This window comes from Ahaetulla prasina, chromosome 4, assembly GCF_028640845.1.
Source record: "Ahaetulla prasina isolate Xishuangbanna chromosome 4, ASM2864084v1, whole genome shotgun sequence".
In the NCBI taxonomy this organism is placed as follows: domain Eukaryota; kingdom Metazoa; phylum Chordata; class Lepidosauria; order Squamata; family Colubridae; genus Ahaetulla; species Ahaetulla prasina.
This window is the reverse complement of record NC_080542.1, coordinates 17,464,957-17,484,717: the sequence shown is the minus strand read 5'-3', so window position 1 is coordinate 17,484,717 and position 19,761 is coordinate 17,464,957. Positions and strand designations below refer to the sequence as shown.

The 19,761-nt window shown below is 41.6% G+C and overlaps 2 protein-coding genes across 8 annotated transcripts in view; one reads left to right on the top strand and one right to left on the bottom strand.

Moving 5' to 3' along the window:
• The window catches only part of OSGEP (O-sialoglycoprotein endopeptidase), a 52,058-nt gene extending 45,983 nt beyond the window's left edge, over positions 1–6,075 (top strand). Inside the window, exon 13 of one of the 2 annotated variants that reach the window (XR_009154865.1) lies at positions 5,078–6,075. The gene's annotated coding sequence lies outside the window, so the exon portion shown is untranslated. Of the gene's footprint in view, positions 1–1,915; positions 2,043–5,077 lie in introns of those variants that run through there. The other variant, XR_009154867.1, reaches the window with a different exon arrangement.
• Positions 1–19,761, bottom strand: part of LOC131197028 (solute carrier family 12 member 3-like) — a 70,768-nt gene that overhangs the window by 21,638 nt on the left and 29,369 nt on the right. For 5 of the 6 annotated variants that reach the window (XR_009154864.1, XM_058180611.1, XM_058180613.1 and 2 more), the window contains 9 exons: positions 17,757–17,896; positions 16,379–16,489; positions 15,008–15,119; positions 13,709–13,839; positions 8,099–8,183; positions 7,846–8,006; positions 7,620–7,727; positions 3,152–3,275; positions 1,987–2,088 (listed from right to left, as the gene is read on the bottom strand). Coding sequence is in view for 5 of the 6 variants with exons in the window: in XM_058180611.1 (XP_058036594.1) it covers positions 1,987–2,088; positions 3,152–3,275; positions 7,620–7,727; positions 7,846–8,006; positions 8,099–8,183; positions 13,709–13,839; positions 15,008–15,119; positions 16,379–16,489; positions 17,757–17,896 (1,074 nt within the window). In the remaining variant the exon portion in view is untranslated. The remainder of the gene's footprint in view (positions 1–1,986; positions 2,089–3,151; positions 3,276–7,619; positions 7,728–7,845; positions 8,007–8,098; positions 8,184–13,708; positions 13,840–15,007; positions 15,120–16,378; positions 16,490–17,756; positions 17,897–19,761) is intronic. The other variant, XM_058180614.1, reaches the window with a different exon arrangement.

Sequence of the window (19,761 nt, the reverse complement as noted above, 5' to 3'; positions counted from 1 at the left end):
GCTAGAAACTTACAAGAGTTTCTGTTATGTGGTCATGTACAATAGAAATATAATAATAATTTAGAAAGTATTGGATTGCGCCGAAATGGGCAAAATGACTCTTGAATTGAAAGGATGGATGGATTCGGATTTTTACTAATATGGGAAAAATGGTACAATTGGATTGAAAATAGAAGAAAAGAAGGGGATAGAACTCTAAATAGAATGTAAAATTAGTATAAATTTATAGAACATAGGTAAATACTAACGAGGATATAAAAATGGTCACAGTAATGTGTAAGCGATGAATAAGAATTGTTTAACTGTAAAAATTTAACAAAAAAATAAAAAAAGTATACAGCAGAGGTCAAAATTGTGGAAACTTTTTGGGAAAATTGTATTTTCTAAAACTAGCTAATAACACCACTTTTTTTTGGAGTAGTACCATAAAATTGGGTACCACAAAAGTAGGACACAGTGGTTCAGAGGCTAAGATGCTGAGCTTAAAGCGGTTCAGCGGTTCGAATCCCTAGTGCCGTGTAACGGAGTGAGCTCCCATTACTTGTCCCAGCTTCTGCCAACCTAGCAGTTCGAAAGCACGTAAAAAATGCAAATAGAAAAAATAGGGACCACCTTTGGTGGGAAGGTAACAGTGTTCCATGCGCCTTTGGCATTTAGTCATGCCGGCCACATGACCACGGAGACATCTTCAGACAGTGCTGACTCTTCGGCTTTGAAACGGAGATGAGCACCGCCCCCTAGAGTCAGGAACGACTAGCACGTATGTGGGAGGGGAACCTTTACCTTTTTACCATAAAATTATATATCAATGGAAAGATAATTTAATCAATAATGTAATGCAATAACTTTTATGAAGGATTTGCTATTAGAATAGCAGTTATAGTATAAAGAAGAAAGTGAAACATGTAGAAAAAATGATATATATATAAAAATTATCATCATAGAAAAAATGAGATATACAAAAATTATCACATGAGTTAATACTTAGTTGAGTAACCTTTAGCATGAATTACGGCCTTACAATGTCTTCCCATGGAGTGAACCAAGTCTTTTACTTCTGCAGCTCTTATAATGTGAAATCAAGATTGAATGATTGCTTCTATTAACTGGGTTTTATTACTGGGTCACTTCTGACTAACAAGTTTATTTAATCGGCTCCATAGATTTTCAACTGGGTTAAGGTCTGGGCTATTCCCAGGCCATTCTAGCAGTGGAATATGATTATCTTGAAACTCCAAAGAAAAGTGGTGTTGTTAGCCATCAAACCTCAAAAATACACTTTTCCCAAAAGGTTTCCACAATTTTGGCCATATACAGCATACATCACATAAGCTGCTATTATACACTGCATACATGACTATACACTATATATGAGCATATATAATATATAATACACAGTATTATATTCTTAATATGTAGCATATTACAACTTGCAACGTAATACAATGTACCCTTTTCAGATTTCTCTCCAATGACTACTAACTTTTATACAGTACATGTGTGTGCGTGTATGACTTTTCTTGCCACATTCGTTAAGTGAATCACTGCAACTGTTAAATGAATAATATGGTTGTTAAGTGAATCCGGTTTCCCCATTGACTTTGCTTTTCAAAACATCGCAAAAGGTGAATCCATGTCCCTTGGGACATTACAACCATCATAAAACTGTGAGTCAATTGCCAAGCATTCAAATGTAAATCGCATGACCATGGGGATGCAGCAATGGTTGTAAGTATGAAACATGGTCCTGTGTAACCTTTCTCAGTGCCATAGTAACTTCAAACGGTCATTAAGCGAAGTCTTGTAAGTCGAGGACTACCTGTACTGCTATCGTATCCTTCCTAGTCCTCCTTTTTTCGAGACCAACAAACCCCAAATCCCACAACTGTTCTTCTTCATATGTTTTTGTCTGCAGGCCTTTAATCGTCTTAGTTGCTGTTCTTGGCACCTTTTCCCCAAAGTCTCAAAGTACCCATCCCATCTTACCTGGGGAATTGGTGATGGTGGCATGGAAACAGCTGAAGTTGATCAGGGCGTACGAGCAGAGGAAAAAGTTGGAGATGATGGGAGCAATCGTATTCAATTCAGCTGCAAAAGGAGAGGGATATGACTGAGGAATACCAGCAAGCTCTGCAGTACTCAGCAAGAATTCTTGCTGAGTGTCGGGCATAAGTAAGTCCTTGATTTATGACCGCCGTTGAGCCCAAAATTTTCGTGGCTAAGCAAGGCACTTAAGTGAGCTGAGCCTCATTGCAGAGTCTTTTTGTTAAGTAAACTGCTATAGTTAAATCATGCCATAGTTAAACTTCTCCAATTGACTTTGCTTGTTGGAAGCCGGCGGGGGTCATGTGATCAGCGTGTTGATCACATGACCCCAAGACACTACAATGGTCATAAATACATGCCGGTTGCCGGGCGCACAAATTTTGATCAGGTGCATATTGCAACCATGTGAAAACCAGTCATAACCCACTTTTTTACAGTGCTGTTGTAACTTCGAATGGACACTAAATGAATGTAAATTGAGAACGCCCTGTGACTAATCGTATATCCCAGCAATGGGGTTTCTTTTGAACAATTTTATTTTGCTAAACAATTTTGATCTCTCAATTGAATTCACATCGCATGCTAGACCTCAACGAATTAAGAAAACCCCATTGCTGTGTGTCCCCAAATCTGCTGGGCTCAAACAAATCAGCTGTGGTTTAACCGAATAACAAAGTTGGAAGGGACTTTGGAGGTTTTCTAGTCCAACCTTCTGCTCAAGCGGGAGCTCCTGGGCTATACTAGACAAATAGTTGTCCAATCTCTTCTTAAAAAATCTCCAGTGATGGAGCACCCACAACTTGTGAAGGCAAGTCGTTCCACTGATTAAATGTTCAGGAAATTTCTACTTATTTCTAGGTTGCTTCTCTCTTTGATTAATTTCCACCCATTGCTTCTTGTCCTGCCTTGAGGTGCTTTGGAGAACAGGCTGTTCCCCTCTTAAAGGAAACCATTACAACTGACTCCTCAATCCATAGTAAGATTCATGTTCTGCTTCAAAGCAACTCCAAACTATTCATCTCACTTCACCCTCGACTTCCAGCCCTTGGCCTTTCCGTTCACATTTTGGGCTAGAGAAATTAAGATGACCCATGTATAAACTTACCTATGAGGATGAAGGCAATGGCCAGGATAAAGGTTAGAGCATAAGCCCTCAGTGGCTCCTTATTCTTTCCATAACCCTTGGCGAAAAAGCCAATCAGCGGGTAGAGATTATCCTGACAAAGGCACTAGAAGGAAGAGGGACACATATAAACTTGGAAGTCTCAAAACTCATTAGGGACAATCATGACTAGTGGCCAAAGAGATGATTAAAGTCTTCTTGCCATAACCAGATGTTGGGCAGGTTGGAGCAAGTCAAAAAGATTTGTTTTGGCATTAGTCCCATTTCAATCAGTGGTGGGTTGCCCTGGTTCGTACCAGTTCGCAAGAACCGGTGGTAAAACCGGCGGGAGGCTCCGCCCACTGACCCATCATAAGTGATCTGCGCATGCGCAGAAGAGCCCAGACGGAATGCGAACTGGTAGCAAATGTAAGTAGAACCCACCCCTGATCTCAATCCATATGAGCATGGGCAGTGGTGGGGTGCTGCCGGCTTGGGCTGGCTCAGACCGGATCAGGCGAACTGGTAGTTGCAACCTGTGGGTGGGCTGGCCTATCCGCCCCGGCACTATGCAGTCCTATTTAGCTACATTTTTTAAGCCATGCGCATGCATGCAAGCCATGGACACGAGCAAAGTACACACACAGAAGGCTGCATGCATGTGCGGTAGACCCGCACTCACATTTTCGGTGCTGGGCAAACAGGTTGTTAATTCATATGCTGCCCACTTTGAACACGGGGCCCAATTCACCGTTCCCATGAATTTACCTGCGATAACATCTCTTCCTTCTGGCTATGGAGATTCTCAGTCACAACCAGGTCATGGTTGTCCCAAAGTTATTTTTCAAAAGACAACTGGACTTTCTTGGCACAGATGGACTTACAGCAATATATTATAAAAAGTTACAGGATGAGATAGTTGGTCCACTTGTGGAGTTATTTAATCAGATACTGATGGGAGGAGGAGTGCCACCATCATGGAGGACTACTTTTATTTCATTGATACCAAAAGAGGACCAGGATTGTACTAAGCCTGGGAATTATAGACCGATTTCACTCTTGAATAATGATTATAAGATTTTTGCGAAAATGATGGCAAATAGGTTAATGCAAATTGTACAACAAAGGATTCATACTGACCAGTCTGGTTTTATAAAAGGGAGACAAATGAGGAATAACGTTAGGCAGATAGTGAATTTATTGGAATATTTGGAAAAGAAAAATCAGATTCTGGCAGCGTTTATATTCTTGGATGCAGAGAAAGCTTTTGATCGTTTGCATTGGGAATTTTTATTTAAATTAACAGACAAAATGCAATTTGGAAATGGTTTTATACGAATACTTAGGGCAATTTATGGAGAGCAAACAGCTCAGATAATAATTAATGGTAGTTTGACAGATAGTTTTAAAATTGCGAAAGGAACAAGACAGGGGTGTCCTTTATCACCTTTATTGTTTATTTTGTCTTTGGAACCTTTATTGGATAAGATAAGAGAGTTAAGGGAGATAGAGGCTATTAGAATTAGAAGACATGAATACAAAGTTAGAGCATTTGCAGATGATTTGGTTGTTATGTTGACTCAGCCTATAAATTCGAGTGTATATTTGTTGGAAGTAATTAATCAATATGGAAGGGTCTCAGGGTTTAAAGTGAATCAAAATAAAACAAAAGTGTTAACCAAAAATATGATTAAGAACCAGAAAGAAAAACTAGAGGAAATAACAGTATTTGAAATTGTAAAAAAAGTTAAATATTTAGGAGTCTTTCTTACTTCATCAAATGTAAAATTGTATAAGAATAATTATGATGTGTTATGGAAAAAAATTCAGAAGGAAATGAATACTTGGGAAAAATTACAATTATCTTTGTTGGGGAGAATAGCAGCTATAAAAATGAATGTTTTGCCTAAATTCTTGTTCTTGTTTCAGATGATACCAATAATTAAGAAAGACAAAAATTTGGAAGAATGGCAGATTGGAATTAATAAATGTATATGGGAAGGGAAAAAAGTGAGAGTCAAAATGAAAATAATGCAAGATATACGGGAAAGAGGAGGATTAAAATGCCTAATTTAAAACTGTATTATGAAGCAGTTGTTCTTTCAGTAATAAGTGATTGGTTTAATTTGACGGAGGAAAGGATTTTGAATATAGAAGGTTATGATTTATTATATGGTTGGCATGCATATTTATTGTATGATAAGAAAGTAGATAAAGCTTTTAAGAATCATGTGTTGAGAATTTCTCTTCTGCATGTCTGGAAAAAATATTATTATAAGTTAAATTATAAAATTCCTATATGGGCAAGTCCTCGGCACGCAGTAGAGAATATAAATATAGAACAGGAACAAGAAATGATTACTTATAAAGATCTTTTATACAATGAGAGGGGAAATCTACAATTAAAATCTTTGGATACATTAAAAGAAGAAGGGAGGAATTATACTTGGTTTCAATATGGACAGTTAAAGGCTAGATGGAAAGAAGATCAGAAAATTGGTATTATTCAAAATGAAGAAAATTTGGTTAAACAAATTAGAAATCAAACCCAGGGGCATATAAAGAGATTGTATACTGTGTTGATAGAAATAGATTCTGAAAGAGATTTAATAAAGGATTGTATGATAAAATGGGCACAGAATATTCAAGAACCAATAATGTTGGAAACATGGGAAAAAATTTGGGTTAGAAATGTTAAATTTACGCAAGCGCAGAATTTAAGGGAAAATTTTTATAAGATGTTTTATAGATGGCATTTAGATCCTAAGAAATTATCATGTATGTATCCAGATATGCAAGCGAAATGTTGGAGATGTAATTGTGATGATGCTACATATTTTCATGTATGGTGGACTTGTAAGAAAATTAAGTCTTTCTGGATAAGAATCTGGTGGATTATGCAGAATGTTCTGAAGAAGAAGATAAAGTTCCTACCGCAATTTTTCTTTTGGGAATAACAACGGACTGTACAGTGATTGAGACTAAGTTGATTTTGAACTTAATAACAGCAGCAAGACTGTTGATTGGACAATATTGGAAGAAAAAAGAATTACCCACAATAGAAGAATGGATATTGAAAGTTTCCAATTTGGCTGAGATGGCTAAAATTTCAGCCTTCTTGAAAGACAGTACTCAAGAAAAATATTTAAATGAATGGAAGAACTGGATTGATTATATTCAAAATAGATATCAGATTAAGAAATTTCGGATTGCCTTTGAATGAAGGATGTTGTTTTTGACTTTAATGGAAGAAGTCAGGTTATGTGGGAGAGAAGGATTATAATTGTGTTAGATTTTAAAAATTTAATGTATGACTGTTTGTTTAATGAACTATACCTTGTGTTTGCTCCGGGAAGTCAGGGGGGGAGGGGGTTTTGGAGGGAGGGGGGAAAGTGGGGGAGGGGGAAAATTTAATTGTTGTTCTAAAACTTTTTCAATAAAAAAAAAAAGATATCCCCATTTCATAGAATCATAGGGCTGGAAGGGATCTCGGAGGTCTTCTAGTCTAACCCCCTGCTCAAGGTAGGAACCTTATACCATTTCAGTCAAATGGTTGCCCAGTCTATTTCTGAAAATCTCAAGTAATGACCCAAAGGTGCTTTTTCACGAGGCAACTGGACTTCCTGGTTTTTCTTTGAAGACGTTTCGCTTCTCATCCAAGAAGTTTCTTCTGAGCAGCTAAAGAAGCTTCTTGGATGAGAAGCGAAACATCTTCAAACACCCACCTGCCCCCAGAAAGTCCAGTTGCCTCTTGAAAAAGCACCTTTGGGACAACCATGACTTAGATGACTAAGAATCTCCATATAGCTCCAGCAATAAGCATCCACAACTCTAGGAAGCAAGCTAATTCATTGATTGCATCACACTCGTGTCGCAAGCACTGAGATGCTTCTGGGTTGAAAAGATTAACTGGTGATATCACCATTGCCCCGGGGATAGTTGGGGCTCCATTCATGTCCCTGGCAGGAGCTGGAGCAAAGGATGGAAGCTCACCCTACCCCACAGCAGCACTCAGGTCTCGAACGCAGGCTTGCTATCTCCAACCCAGTGTCCTAAGCAGTGGTAAAAGGCTCTGAAGTCTGCTACTGGTTCTCTGCACGCACACATGCGCCATGTGCCCAATGTACGCTTCGCGTGCATGCGCAGTGCAGGCACTACTGCACAGCGCTGAGAAAGGAGGCTTAAGAAGCCTTTTCTAAGGTAAGCAGAACAGCAAAGGGGGGAGACAGCGGTGCCACGCAATTTAGATTCGCTAGAAAACAAGATTTCCTGGTTTCAAGCGAGTATAAATTGCATGGTCAGAAATACTGGTTCATCCAAACCGCTAGCATTTTTTTACTACTGGTTCGGGTGAACCAGTCTGAACCAGTAGCATTTTATCCCTGGTAAGCATGTGAGCCACTGTGCTACCTTATTCTATTAATTAATTAATTGATACTGTTTCTTGCCCCATAATTTTTCCCCAATCTACCTGAAAGACCTTGGGGGCTGACACAAGGCAAGCCAAAGCAGAGGAGAGTGTGGCAGCAAAGATTCCCGCGGTGATCAGGGGGCTGAACGCTGACACCATACTCATTGTCTGGAAAAGAAGGAAGGGAGGGGGACCGTTTTGAAGAGAGAAAAGTCCAAGTCACACATCTCAAATCTCTCTTCTACTCCCAAAGAGCAGAGGGTGTGTGTGAGTCCAGTAGCCATACCTGATAATCATTGGCAAGTCCATATTCGCAGGTCTGTGTCACACTACATTCAGTGAAGTTCCAGCCGTACCCGCAGCCCAGGCCAACACAGCCTCCTCCGGTGAAGTTGGAAACCAAAGTATCATTGAGACTTCCAGAGGCATCACGGATGACGCAAGCTCCTGTAGAAGATGAAGGAGAAAAAAGGTCTCACAGGATGGGACCTTGGCATGGCCATCAGGAGCCTGTGGTCCCAAAATGGAATCTTAGTTACCTATGGTGGCCGCAATGGCCAAATAGCTGATGGTGGTCAGGAAGATAGCCGTTAGTGTTCCTTGGGGGATGGCCACTCCTGGGTCCTGCAAAAGGAAGACCGTAGTGAGCAAAAATGGATAAGAAGCTGGTGAGAGAAGAAGGGACACAGGAGAAAGCAGGAGTGCATTCAGCTAAAACCATGAACAATATGGTTCTTCATTTCCTAGAACTGCCTCCACCTAACTATATCTGAGGAGAAGCAAGGCTTCCATCCCTGCACTCTCTTTCTAGCACCATCTTCTTGGCATCTGCATGAAACCACCAGAAGATCTTTCTCAGTTCAGCTGGGATGAAGAGCAGTGTTATAAAATTCTGTTTATATGTAGCACCATAGAGCAAGCAAAGAGCACAGTCTCCATGTGCTTTACTGCTCAACTGTTCTAACAGATTATGGACCCAGAGATCCATGCGTGGTGCAGCAGCATAAACAGCCAAGTCATAACCGACTACAGCAAATAAGTGCAATATCCAGCAACAGAACAGAATAAAAGAAAATGGCTAATAACACAGTGGCAACAAAGATTTCACTTACAAATCTGACAAACCAGAACTATCAGGAAACCAGAACTATTTAGAAATTCAAGATGAAGATGCTGCTAATAAGAGAAGGTACATGGTGACTGTATTCTCTGTTTGCTCTGTGGTGCTATATCTAAACAGATTTCTAACAAACAGTAGGTTTTTCCTCCTACAGTGGCCCCAGCTAATGACATTTGAGGGAGGGGAAGCCATCATCAATGATCTAGAAGCCAATTAGCACCTCCCTGTAGGGTACTGCTTCAACACAGAGGATCCAACCTTCAGCTCAACTGGGACCAGGGACAATGTGGTTCTTCTGTTCCCGGAATTGCCTCTATCTGCTATATCTAAGGGAGGTGAGATGTTTTACCAGCACTGAATGTACTATTGGGGCAAGTGCCAGGGACCAGAAGATATGCATGGCACTGCCCCAACCTACAAAGGAATTGTTGGTTGCAATAGTTGTTTAAATATTACTGCAACAAGCCATATGTGCTGGAATTCATTGGCACCACTCTCTTGCTTACCGTGACATGTATATTAAATCCAACGGTGCTCTATATGATCTGTTGCATAATTGGAGATCAGTACGGTTATTATGGACATTACTCAGCTAAGTATTGTGTCTCTACTTGCTTGTTCTTCTTTCCCAGCCTGTAAGGCCCTTTTCCCCATTTCCTATTAGCCTCAAAGCCCTGGTACCCAGGTGTGCCCATTCTATGCTTATCTGAGCCAAGTAAAGTAATTTCACAGGCAACGGGAATTATTTTGCAAGGTGGAAACAATTCAAATAACTGCTGTAGTCCCCTTCTGTGAACCACAGCAGAACATAACCCATAAATAAGTTACTCTGTGTGGAAGATGTAATAACTAAATTAATTGAATATAAAGAAAGGAAACAATAGGACAGGACGGTAGGCACTCTTGTGCTCTTATGCACGCCCCTTATAGACCTCTTAGGAATGGGGTGAGGTCAATAGTAGACAGTTTTTGGTTGAAGATTTTGGGATTTTGGGAAGAAATCACAGAGTCAGGGAGTGTGTTCCAAGCATTAACAACTCTGTTACTGAAGTCATATTTTCTGCAATCAAGATTGGAGCAGTTAACATTAAGCTTAAATCTATTGTGTGCTCGTGTATTGTTGCAATTGAAGCTGAAGTAGTCTTTGACAGGAAGGACATTGTAACAGATGATTCTATGAGTTAGACTCAAGTCATGTCAGAGACGGCATAGTTCTAAATTTTCTAAACCCAGGATTTCAAGTCTGGTGGCATAAGGTATTTTGTTGTATTCAGAGGAGTGGAGAACTCTTCTTGTAAAATATTTCTGGACACGTTCAATTGTATTGATCTCAGAAATGTGGTATGGGTTCCAGACAGTCGAGCTGTATTCAAGAATTGGTCTAGCAAATGTTTTATACGCTCTGAAGTCCTTGATGCTTTCTGAGCTTGGTTATTTGCTTGCAGACATTTCATTGCTCAACTAGGTAATATAATCTCTACTAATAGTACATCACTGCTTATGTTACCTAGTTGGGTAATGAAATATCTGCAGGCCAACAACTCAAACTCAGAGAACACCACCAAGGACTCCACAGTTCAACCCTGAGCTACAGATATTCTCTTCTGTAAGATATTCTTTGACTTAGTTCCATTCGAAATCTTACTTTGTGGTTAATTTTATTGCAAAACCAGGATGCTTCCTGGAAAGTTGAATTACAGCTGCACAAACCCCAGGTAGAATGGTGAAGTATCTTACAATATTATTTCCTTGTGTGCCTCCCTCATCTGAAATGATCCAGGTAAACAATATGTCCCCCAATTTGGTAGTTCCTTCCCAGAGGAGGGCTACTTGGTCTTCATTTTCTTCTCTAAAATGATCTTGAGGCAAAATTCTTGGTCCTGATCTTGGCCTTGACCTTGGAAGATCTTGAATCAAGGATCTTGGGCTTGATCTTCTTTTCTGAGCTTCTAACACTGGTTTGTGATTGGTCTAAATTGGTGTTTTTCACACTTGGTTACTGCATGAAAAAATGTGTAGATTTCACATCTCATGCTGGCTATGGAATTCTGGGAGGTGAAATCCACATATTTTTAAGTTACCAAGTTTGAAAAACACTGGCGTAAATTATCTTACTGAACAAAAGGGGTAATCTTTTAAGCCTATACCCTCTGATTGTGAGATTTAGTGGGATTCCTTTGTCTTCTATGGAATGTGGTTTGGCCAGATCTTGCTCACACATGTCTAAAGAGCAACCTGAATGGAAAATTACTCTCTCTTTTATCCAACTATGAGATCACCCTTCCTTAATCAATATCATATAGGTATGCTGCAGGGGTGAAATCTAAAAATTTTCCCTACCAGTTCTGTGGGTGTGGCTTAATTGGTGGGCGCGGCTTGATGGTCAGATGATTGGGTGGGTGTGGCCAATAACAATAAATAATAAAAATAATAAACAAAGTATAAAAAACAATAAGAGGTATCAAAAACCAACTTTCATACTTTACAAACACACAACACAACACAACTGACTCACACACAATGTAAAAGCAGTTGCACTTCATACTTCACGCAGCGACAAAAAGCTCAAAAACCAACTTTCACACTTTACACACACACAACTCATACACACACACACACACACACACACACACCAAAAAAAAAATGCCACATACAGCTTTCTGAGATTTTGTGTGTTTGTGTAGTTAGCGTGAAACACTACAGCAACACACCAAATCTCAAAAAGCTGCACAAATATTTTATTTTATTATTTTATTTTATTTTATTGTGGACTTCAAATCCCAGAGTTCCTCAGCTAGCAAAGCAGGAAGTCAAAGCAAGCTTTTTTTTCCCTTCAGTAGCTGAAGAAAGCATGCAGTTGCAGCCGGAAAGGAGCAGTAATTATAGGTAAGTGAGGAGGGGGAATTGGCTGGGCATTGGTGGGGGCTCTTGTAAGTGGGTGTTGTTAAAAAGTGAGTTTAAAAGCCTGTGATGATCAGGAAACTCCTCTGGGATCGCCAGAGGAGGCTTTTAAATCCTGGGGTTTTTTTTCTTCCCCCCCCCCCCCTTTCAGCTGAAGAGAGTTTTTTTAAAAAAACTTTTAAAGGGTTTTGATCTCTGCTCAGCCCCGCAATCATCATCATCATTTTTTTTTTACTTTTAAAGGCATGTTTTGGCTGAAGAAAAACTTTTAAAAGTAAAAAAAAAACCCTCTGCTGATGGTGCGGCTCAGCAGAGGCAGGGGGGCGGGGCCAGGGATTTTTGCTACCGGTCCTCTGAACCAGCAGCTGCCATCGCTACCTAATCGGGGGAGCCGGTGTGAACCGGGAGCATTTCACCCCTGGTATGCTGGGTCTACAGTTCCCAGAAGTCAGTTTTAAAGGTATCAGGATGCAGAAGAGTGTGTATATGTGTGTGGGTTTTAACTCACTGCAGAGGAGCCTGGGGGAAAAATGGAACATACTAGTACACAGGATATTCTATTTGTTTTCCTAATAAGTCATGAGCTTTGGTTGAAATTATATTGCTGTAAACCCTCACTCCTCATCCTTTACTAATGATGAAATGCAAATGTCTGCCTTTGACTCAAGTGTTGACTCTTGGTGATACATGGACAAGTCCATGCAATCTTCTTGGCAACAGTTTTTTGGGAAGTGGTCCTAGGGCTGAGAGAAAGGGACTGGCTCAAAATTACCGAAGGCAGGTCTACAACTAGTCTCTAAGCTTCCCTACGTCTTAGGCTTGCTTATGAAAATGATCTGCTGGTAGGAAACTATAAAGAAAACACCACTGACTTTCAAGCTGTTCCCACAGAGAGCAGAAATCTTCAAGATTCCCCCTCCTGGGTGGGTTCACAGCATCCAAAAATCGCCTTGGGTCCTTCTTAAGTGCCCCCATTCAAATCCTGGGGGCAAGGCTGCCAAAGAACCAGCTCTGTCAGAGAACGCAGAACATTGTAGGTGGAAGAAGACATTCTGCCTACCCAGCAGCAGTCATCTTGGGGAGGAGCTCCCCCATCCTACATCTCGAACCAAGCTATTTAAAAAAACAACCTTTAGTCCCCAAAACGCTTTCAGTCTTCTCCTTTTCTCCTTTCAAGCAGAATTTCTAGAATGTTTTTGACTGTTGAAGCCAACATTTCATCCTTTTGCTAGAAGTCTGTAGAGCTTCTCAGTCATCTAGGTCATGGTTGTCCCAAAAGTGCTTTTTCAGGAGGCAACTAGACTTTCTTGTTTTTTCATTTGAAGATGTTTTGCTTCTCACCTAAGAAGCTTCTTCAGCTCCATTCCATTCCCCACTATCCTGTCAGAGCTGAAGAAGCTTCTTGGATGAGAAGTCAAATATCTTCAAAAGAAAAAACAAGAAAGTCCAGTTGCCTCCTGAAAAAGCACCTTTGGACATCCATTTGCTACGTTTTCTCCAGACCCTAGTATAGGTCTCCTGCATGAGAAGGGGGTTGGATTAGATGTCCTCCAAGGTCCTTTCCAAGTCTGTTCCTGTTAACCTGACTTGCTTTCAGTTAATTTGTTACCATTTTTTCTCTCTCTGCTTTTAAATCCTTTAAGTAGAAGAAAAATAGAAGAGGGAGTCAAGCTCTTCGCCAATGCACCTGAGGGTGGGACAAGAAGCAATGGGTAGAAACTAATTAAGGACAGAAGCAACCTAGAATTAAGGAGAAATTTCCTGACAGTTAGAACAATCAATCAGTAGAACAACTTGCCTTCAGAAGTTGTGAATGCCCCAACACTGGAAGTTTTAAAGAAGAGATTGGACAACCATTTGTCTGAAGTGGTGTAGGGTTTCCTGCCTAAGCAGGGAGTTGGACTAGAAGACCTCCAAGGTCCCTTCCAACTCTGTTATTCTATTCTATTCTATTCTATTCTATTCCTCTGAAAAATGCCCTGGAAATATTTTACCAATAAGGGAATATGACTCTTTAAGGGAGACAGACGAACAAGAGAAGAAGTCCAACTGAGCTCCATTATGCATTGGTGCAACCTGCAGCCAACAGCTACATCTTCCTTGAAGGAAAGATAACAAGTCAACTTACCTTCAGATCTCCTGAAATATTGGCCCCGGCCAGGATCCCAGTGGCTGAGGGGAAAAAGATGGAGAACATGCCAAAAAAGCTTCCTGATTCTCCTCGCCATTCAGGCCCAAGATTCTCCAAGAAGATGTCACCTTGAGGAAAAAAAGGAATTAAAAATAAAATAAAATCGAGTACCCCAAAAGCCACTGAATTTTTTATTTTAAAGGCATTTGGCTTTTCATGAATCCAGACTATAGAGCTGCCTTAGACAGAATCAAGCTATTTGCTTATCTGCTTTAATGTGGTTTGCTTTAATTAGCAGTAGCTCCTTAAGATCTGTCTTTATTATTCTACTTGATGACTCAGAAGACGGGAACCTGGAGGTTCAGTAGGCCCAGCAAATACTTGATACCTGAGCTCTTTCCTTTGTCCCCCAAAAATAAAGGCTCTAGTCGTCCTCATCATCTCCTTTTAAGGACCCCGTAATCCCTTGTAGAGTGGAATTTGGGCAACTGAATGGAGCTATTTACAGTATTTACTGGCCAGATGCCCTTCCTGTCACCAATACAGAGTTTTGTTCAGCAGATATATTTTCATTGTGCCCAGAGAGAGAATTATCGTCCTCTACCCAGGATCGAACTCACAGCCTCCTAATTGTGAGGTGAGAGCTCGACCTCTAGGCCATCACACTACTCAGGCTCTAGTCTTCATGATTCCAAATAAAGGACACTCTGAATATGAACACTGGAAGCTGCTTTACTGCATCGCAGGACTCAAATCTGGTTAACCATAATGTACTGAACAAACTAGAGTTGCCTGTATTGACAAACCAAATGATGGCTATGTGAAGAGTATGTGGTGGCCCGGTGGAACCCATTACGTAGTGCAAGGTGTGACCCCCAGGTAGGGGGCAGACAACTGATCTGTCTTTGGCCACAGATGGCCAGTATTGTTTTAGGCAAAATTTGTTCTCCATCTGGGTCCATTGGAAGTCCCATGGATAGAACCTTTGGTCTTCGCTGGGCTTATTGGGCTATCTACTTCTGAAATTCAGTTCTTCCTGAATATGGGCTGCTCTACTATGTTACTGAACTGTACAACATGTTTGGAACCATTAGGAAAATAATGCTGCAGAGTGTGCAGGGGTATAAATGTTGCCTCTGCTACAACTCTTTAAAGCAGCTGCCTCTCAGAAGATACGCTTGCTTTAAAAAGGAGGGCAGTATTTGTATTGCTACATAAACTGGGAAGCCATGCAATCTGTATTATATAACTATGATTCCATCCAGAAGACCAAGAATTGCAGAGTATGAGCCTTACTACGATAGCTGAAGTAGCCTTTGGACATTCTCTCTGATGAGGCAGGGATTAAGGTCCCAACGAAATAGTTGACGAAGGATATCATGATGACAAAGAAGAAGACAACTTGAGCCTGGAAATAGAAACAACAAGAAAAAAGATATAAAGGTTTCATTCCCAGCTGAGGGAATGAAGCTCCCTGATCCTGGATTTCATGGGAGACTTATTCAATATGTAAGGATTTTACCAGAATTTGATTAGTTATTTTTATTTACTGGTTAGATACAGGTAGTCCTCAACCTACGATCGCAACTGAGCCCCAAATTTACATTGCTATGTGAGACCTTTGTTCAGTTTTGCTCCATTTTATGACCTTTCTTGCCACAGCTGTTAAAATAATCACTGCAGTTGTTAAATTAGAAAACATGGTTTTTAAGTGAATCTGGCTTCCCCCATTGACTTTGCTTTTCGGAAGGTCGCATAAGCTGATCATAGGACACACACACACACACACACACACGGGACACTGCAACCATCATAAATATGAACCAGCTGCTATGCATCTGAATTTTAATCACATGACGGTGGGATTGCTGAAATGGTTATGAAAAACCGCCATAAAGCACCTTCTTTTTTGTAACTTAGTGAACAGTCACTAAATGAATTGCTATAAGTCAAGGACTACCTGTATATCCTTTGTGCAGTTAAACTCTACAAGGTTCCCTGGGTAGACAGTGTGGCTTTGCAGTATCCAGAACTAAGATTTATCCTGAAGTTTTACTCCCCTTCCTAAACTGAAGACAGTTTGATTATTTCTGTGGAGATCTGATAACCCAAAAATCAACCACCTTTGCAAAACTAATTTAATTTATTGTTTTCTCTCTCCCTCCCTCCCTCAAGGGTTTTTGCCTAACAGTCCATACCACAATACTGCTCGGCTCCTTTTAAAGATTTCAACAGCTAGCAGCACTGCCAAATTTTTTTGGCAGCCTCTTCTCCTGTGCTGTTAATAACTTAACAGCTAGTTGCTGCTACCATATAATGATAGGATAGTGATCGTATAATAAGGTGCATTCCACGTCATGAACAGCTTTGCCAGATAATCATCTGTAGATCAGTGTTTAATATTCAGAAACGAGTCTGGCGGGTTTTCTTCCTGATAATCATTTGGCAAACCTTCCCAAAATTGCCCACACATTGGGTTCAGTCCTGCAGATATCTGAAGGTTGTTCCTTCTGAAATTGTCGAATGACACATAGATCTAACGTGGAGAAACCCACCCACCCACCCCACATTCCTTGGCTTTCCTCAATCATCTTCTCTAACTGCTAAGATCTACTCTCTCCTTTGGACTGGCCACCCATCCCAACATCAACGGGTCTACGCCATTACTTTTGCTTCCCATTCCATGCCAGCCAAAGCGATTCCAAGGAGGACGGTGACAGTGATCACGCCCACGATGCGGATATCATTCACTGGATCGGTCATTACGGCATCGAACTCCTGTGGAAAGATGGAGAGGGTGAACATTTCCTTCCCATCAGCTTCCTCCTCTAAGCAGCCTCCCGGAGGCAAACTAGTTGTTGCTACAATCCTGAGATGGTTAGATTGACCTGGTTAGCCCAACAATGCCATGTATGCTTAAATGATGGGGAGCAGCACTGGGGGAAGGAGGGAAGGGAGGGAGAAGGAAAAGAGAAGAAAGAGGAAGGGAGAGACGGAAGGAAGGTAAGGCAGGGAGAAAGGGGGAGAGAGAGAGAGAGAAGGAAGGAAAAAAAGAGGGAGGGAAGGAAGGAAGAAAGGAACTGAAGGAAGAGAAGGATGGAGGAGATGTAGAGGTTGAGGGAAGAAGGCAGGGTAGGATTCAGCTGGTTTAGACTGGTTCAGGCGAACCAGATGCTAATTTTACATCTGGTTCACCAAACCGGTAGTTGCAAGGACTGGTTGGCCCTGCCCACCTGGTCCCTCCCTTCTCAGGAGTCTCCATGTGGCCCGTTTTGGATGCCAGGTAAGTGCAGCACCTGCGCGGAGGCTCTGGGAGGGCAAAAAACGGGCCTCCTGGGAGTTCCAGACATTCAGAAACAGGTGCATTTCTGGCCTCTGGACAGCCTCCAGAGCCTGGGGGAGACTGTTTTCTTCCTCCCAAAGGCTCAATAAAAGGCTCTGGAACTTGGGGAGGGCAAAAATGCCCCCCCCCCCATGGTGCAGGTGACTCAGTAGGCCATACCCACCATGGCCACGCCCACCTGGCAACTGGGCAGAGAACTGGTTGCTAACAAAATTTGAATCCGACCCCTGAATGAAGGGAGGAAGTGAAGGAAGAAAGGAAACAAAGGAAATGAAGCAAGGGAGGAGAGGGAGAGGAGGATAAGAGGAGGATAAGAGGAGGAGGAGGAGGAGGGGAGTGGGAGATGGAAAGGAAAGGAAAGCAAATCTGCTTTAGATACAATAGAAGTATGAGATCTATAAATTGGAAGGTAAAAATGGCTTTATCAGGAGCTCCAAGAAATCACCCCATAATTTACACAGCTAACTTGTATTCAGCAAACAGCGAGAAAAGTATTTCTTAATCTTGCCAACTTTAAGATATGTGGACTTCAACTCCCAGAATTCCCCAGTCAGCATGCATCCTTTGCTTACAGCATGCTTCCCATGCTAGCTGAGGGATTCTGGAAGTTGAAGTCCACACATCTTAAAGACGGCAAGGTTGGGAAACCCTGAGCTAGAGGAACAGAAGAAAGATAAGTGGTGTTGTTTTTTTCACACGTACCACCAGCAGGTCCTTCACTGTTTCTGAGAAGCCCACCACATGCATGGCCACAGCCACAGCATTGGCAAAGGAGAAGAGAAGACCAATGGATCCACCAAGTTCTGGACCCAAGCTGCGGGAGATCAGGAAGTAGGTTCCCCCTAAACCCAATATAAGCAAAATGAAGTCAGTTCTATTTCAACCTATCACCAGACCAGCCCTACCTGTGGAAAAAGTCACGTATTTTAAAATAAGAAGTAGAAGGCTTTGCACACTGGAGAAATAAAATAAGTATATAAAAACATTAATGCAAGCAACATTTTCATTGGACATTAACAAGGCTAAAATATATGAAAAATGATTGCAGGAGTTAGGTACATCTATTGTGGTCCGCCAGCAGCGTGTGGAGCTGGCAATGGAGTCAGACAGCGATGAAGCTGAGGAAGAACATGGGCTAGTTCTAGAGGCTGAAGAAGGCCCAGATGAGGACTCTGCATCAGAGACAGAGATGGGGCCAGGGCCATCAGGGATTGATGTGCGGACTCCAGAGCCTCCAGAGGTGGACAGTAGTGAAGCAAAGGAACAGGAGGCATCCTATTGCATGCATGAGAAGAGCTGCCAGAAGGCAAGAGCAGCTAAAGCAAAGAGGACGACTCAGGAGTAGGGCCAAGGGATGATTGGCCCCTCCCATAAGGTTTAAAAGACCAGCAACGGCATTTGGACTCTTTGCCGGAAAACAACATAGATAGCTTCATCTTGTTGCATTTGTATCGGTGTCTTCTGAAAGTTTGCCAAGAAAGGCTTTTGGCAATTTGCCTAATTGAACCAAGGTTTGTGATAGGACTGAGGAATTGTGTTGGGAGGAATTTGCTTTAATTTAGTTGGACTACTCTAAGAATGAAGTACTTCTCAGCTGTTTTAATAAAGTTTGTTTGTTTTTATACTGGCTGAGTTTCCTACTACCTACTTGGGCCTGGGTCACAACAACATCTACTCTAGTGGAAAGAAGGATAGGGATGACATTATAGGAGTATTCCAATATTTCAGGGGCTGTCACAAGGAAGAGGGGAGTCAGTTTATTCTCCAAAGCATCTGAAGGCAAGACAAGAAGCAACAGATGGAAACTAATCAAGGAGAGAGGCAATCTAGAACTAAAGAGAAATTTCTGTTTTAGAACAATTAATCAGTGGAACAACTTGGCTCCAGAAATTGTGGATGCTTCATCCCTGGAGGTTTTTAAGAAGAGTTTGGACAGCACCTTGACTGGAATGGTACAGGGTCTCCTGTTTGAGCAGGGGGTTGGACTAGAAGACCTCCAAGGTCCCTTCCAACTTTGTTATTCTGTTATTTATTGTGGGCAGTTGCTAGATGCTCGGTGTGTGCAATCTTGGTAATCCTTACAACACTTCTACAAAACCAGTCTCTATTATTGTAATGTCTTAAGCAACCAGACTTTGGGAAAATGGTTTTCCAAAGGCTGCCTGGTGAATTCTTAAGTGAAGCAAAACTCTTCCGGCTTCTGCGTCTGTGTAGCTGTGAATGTGTGAGCTGCAAAAGGCAAATGGAACTGAGGCTACAACAGACAGTGGACATTCACCTTTGCTTCAGACCTGAACTGGAAGAGACGCAGGAGGAAGGATCCTACTATCCCAGAGAAAACTACATCAACCACACAAGACACACTGGATGAAAACTAAAGAAGGGAACCAACCTAGAACTAAGGAAAAACTTCCTAACAGTAAGAACAATGTAACAGTATAACAGAGTTAGAAGGGACCTTGGAGGTCATCTAATCCAACCCCCTGCTCACGCAGCATACCTGTACTAGGGATTCGAACTGCCTAACTGCCGGTCTTTCTGATCAACAAGCTCAGTGTCTTAGCCACTGAGCCACCTAGTCAGGCAATGAACCAGTGGAATGGCTTGCCTTCAGAAATCGTGGATGCTCCATCGCTGGAGGATTTTAAGAGACTGGACAACCATTTATCTGATGTGGGGGGGGGGAACATTCCAGTGTCCAACCGCA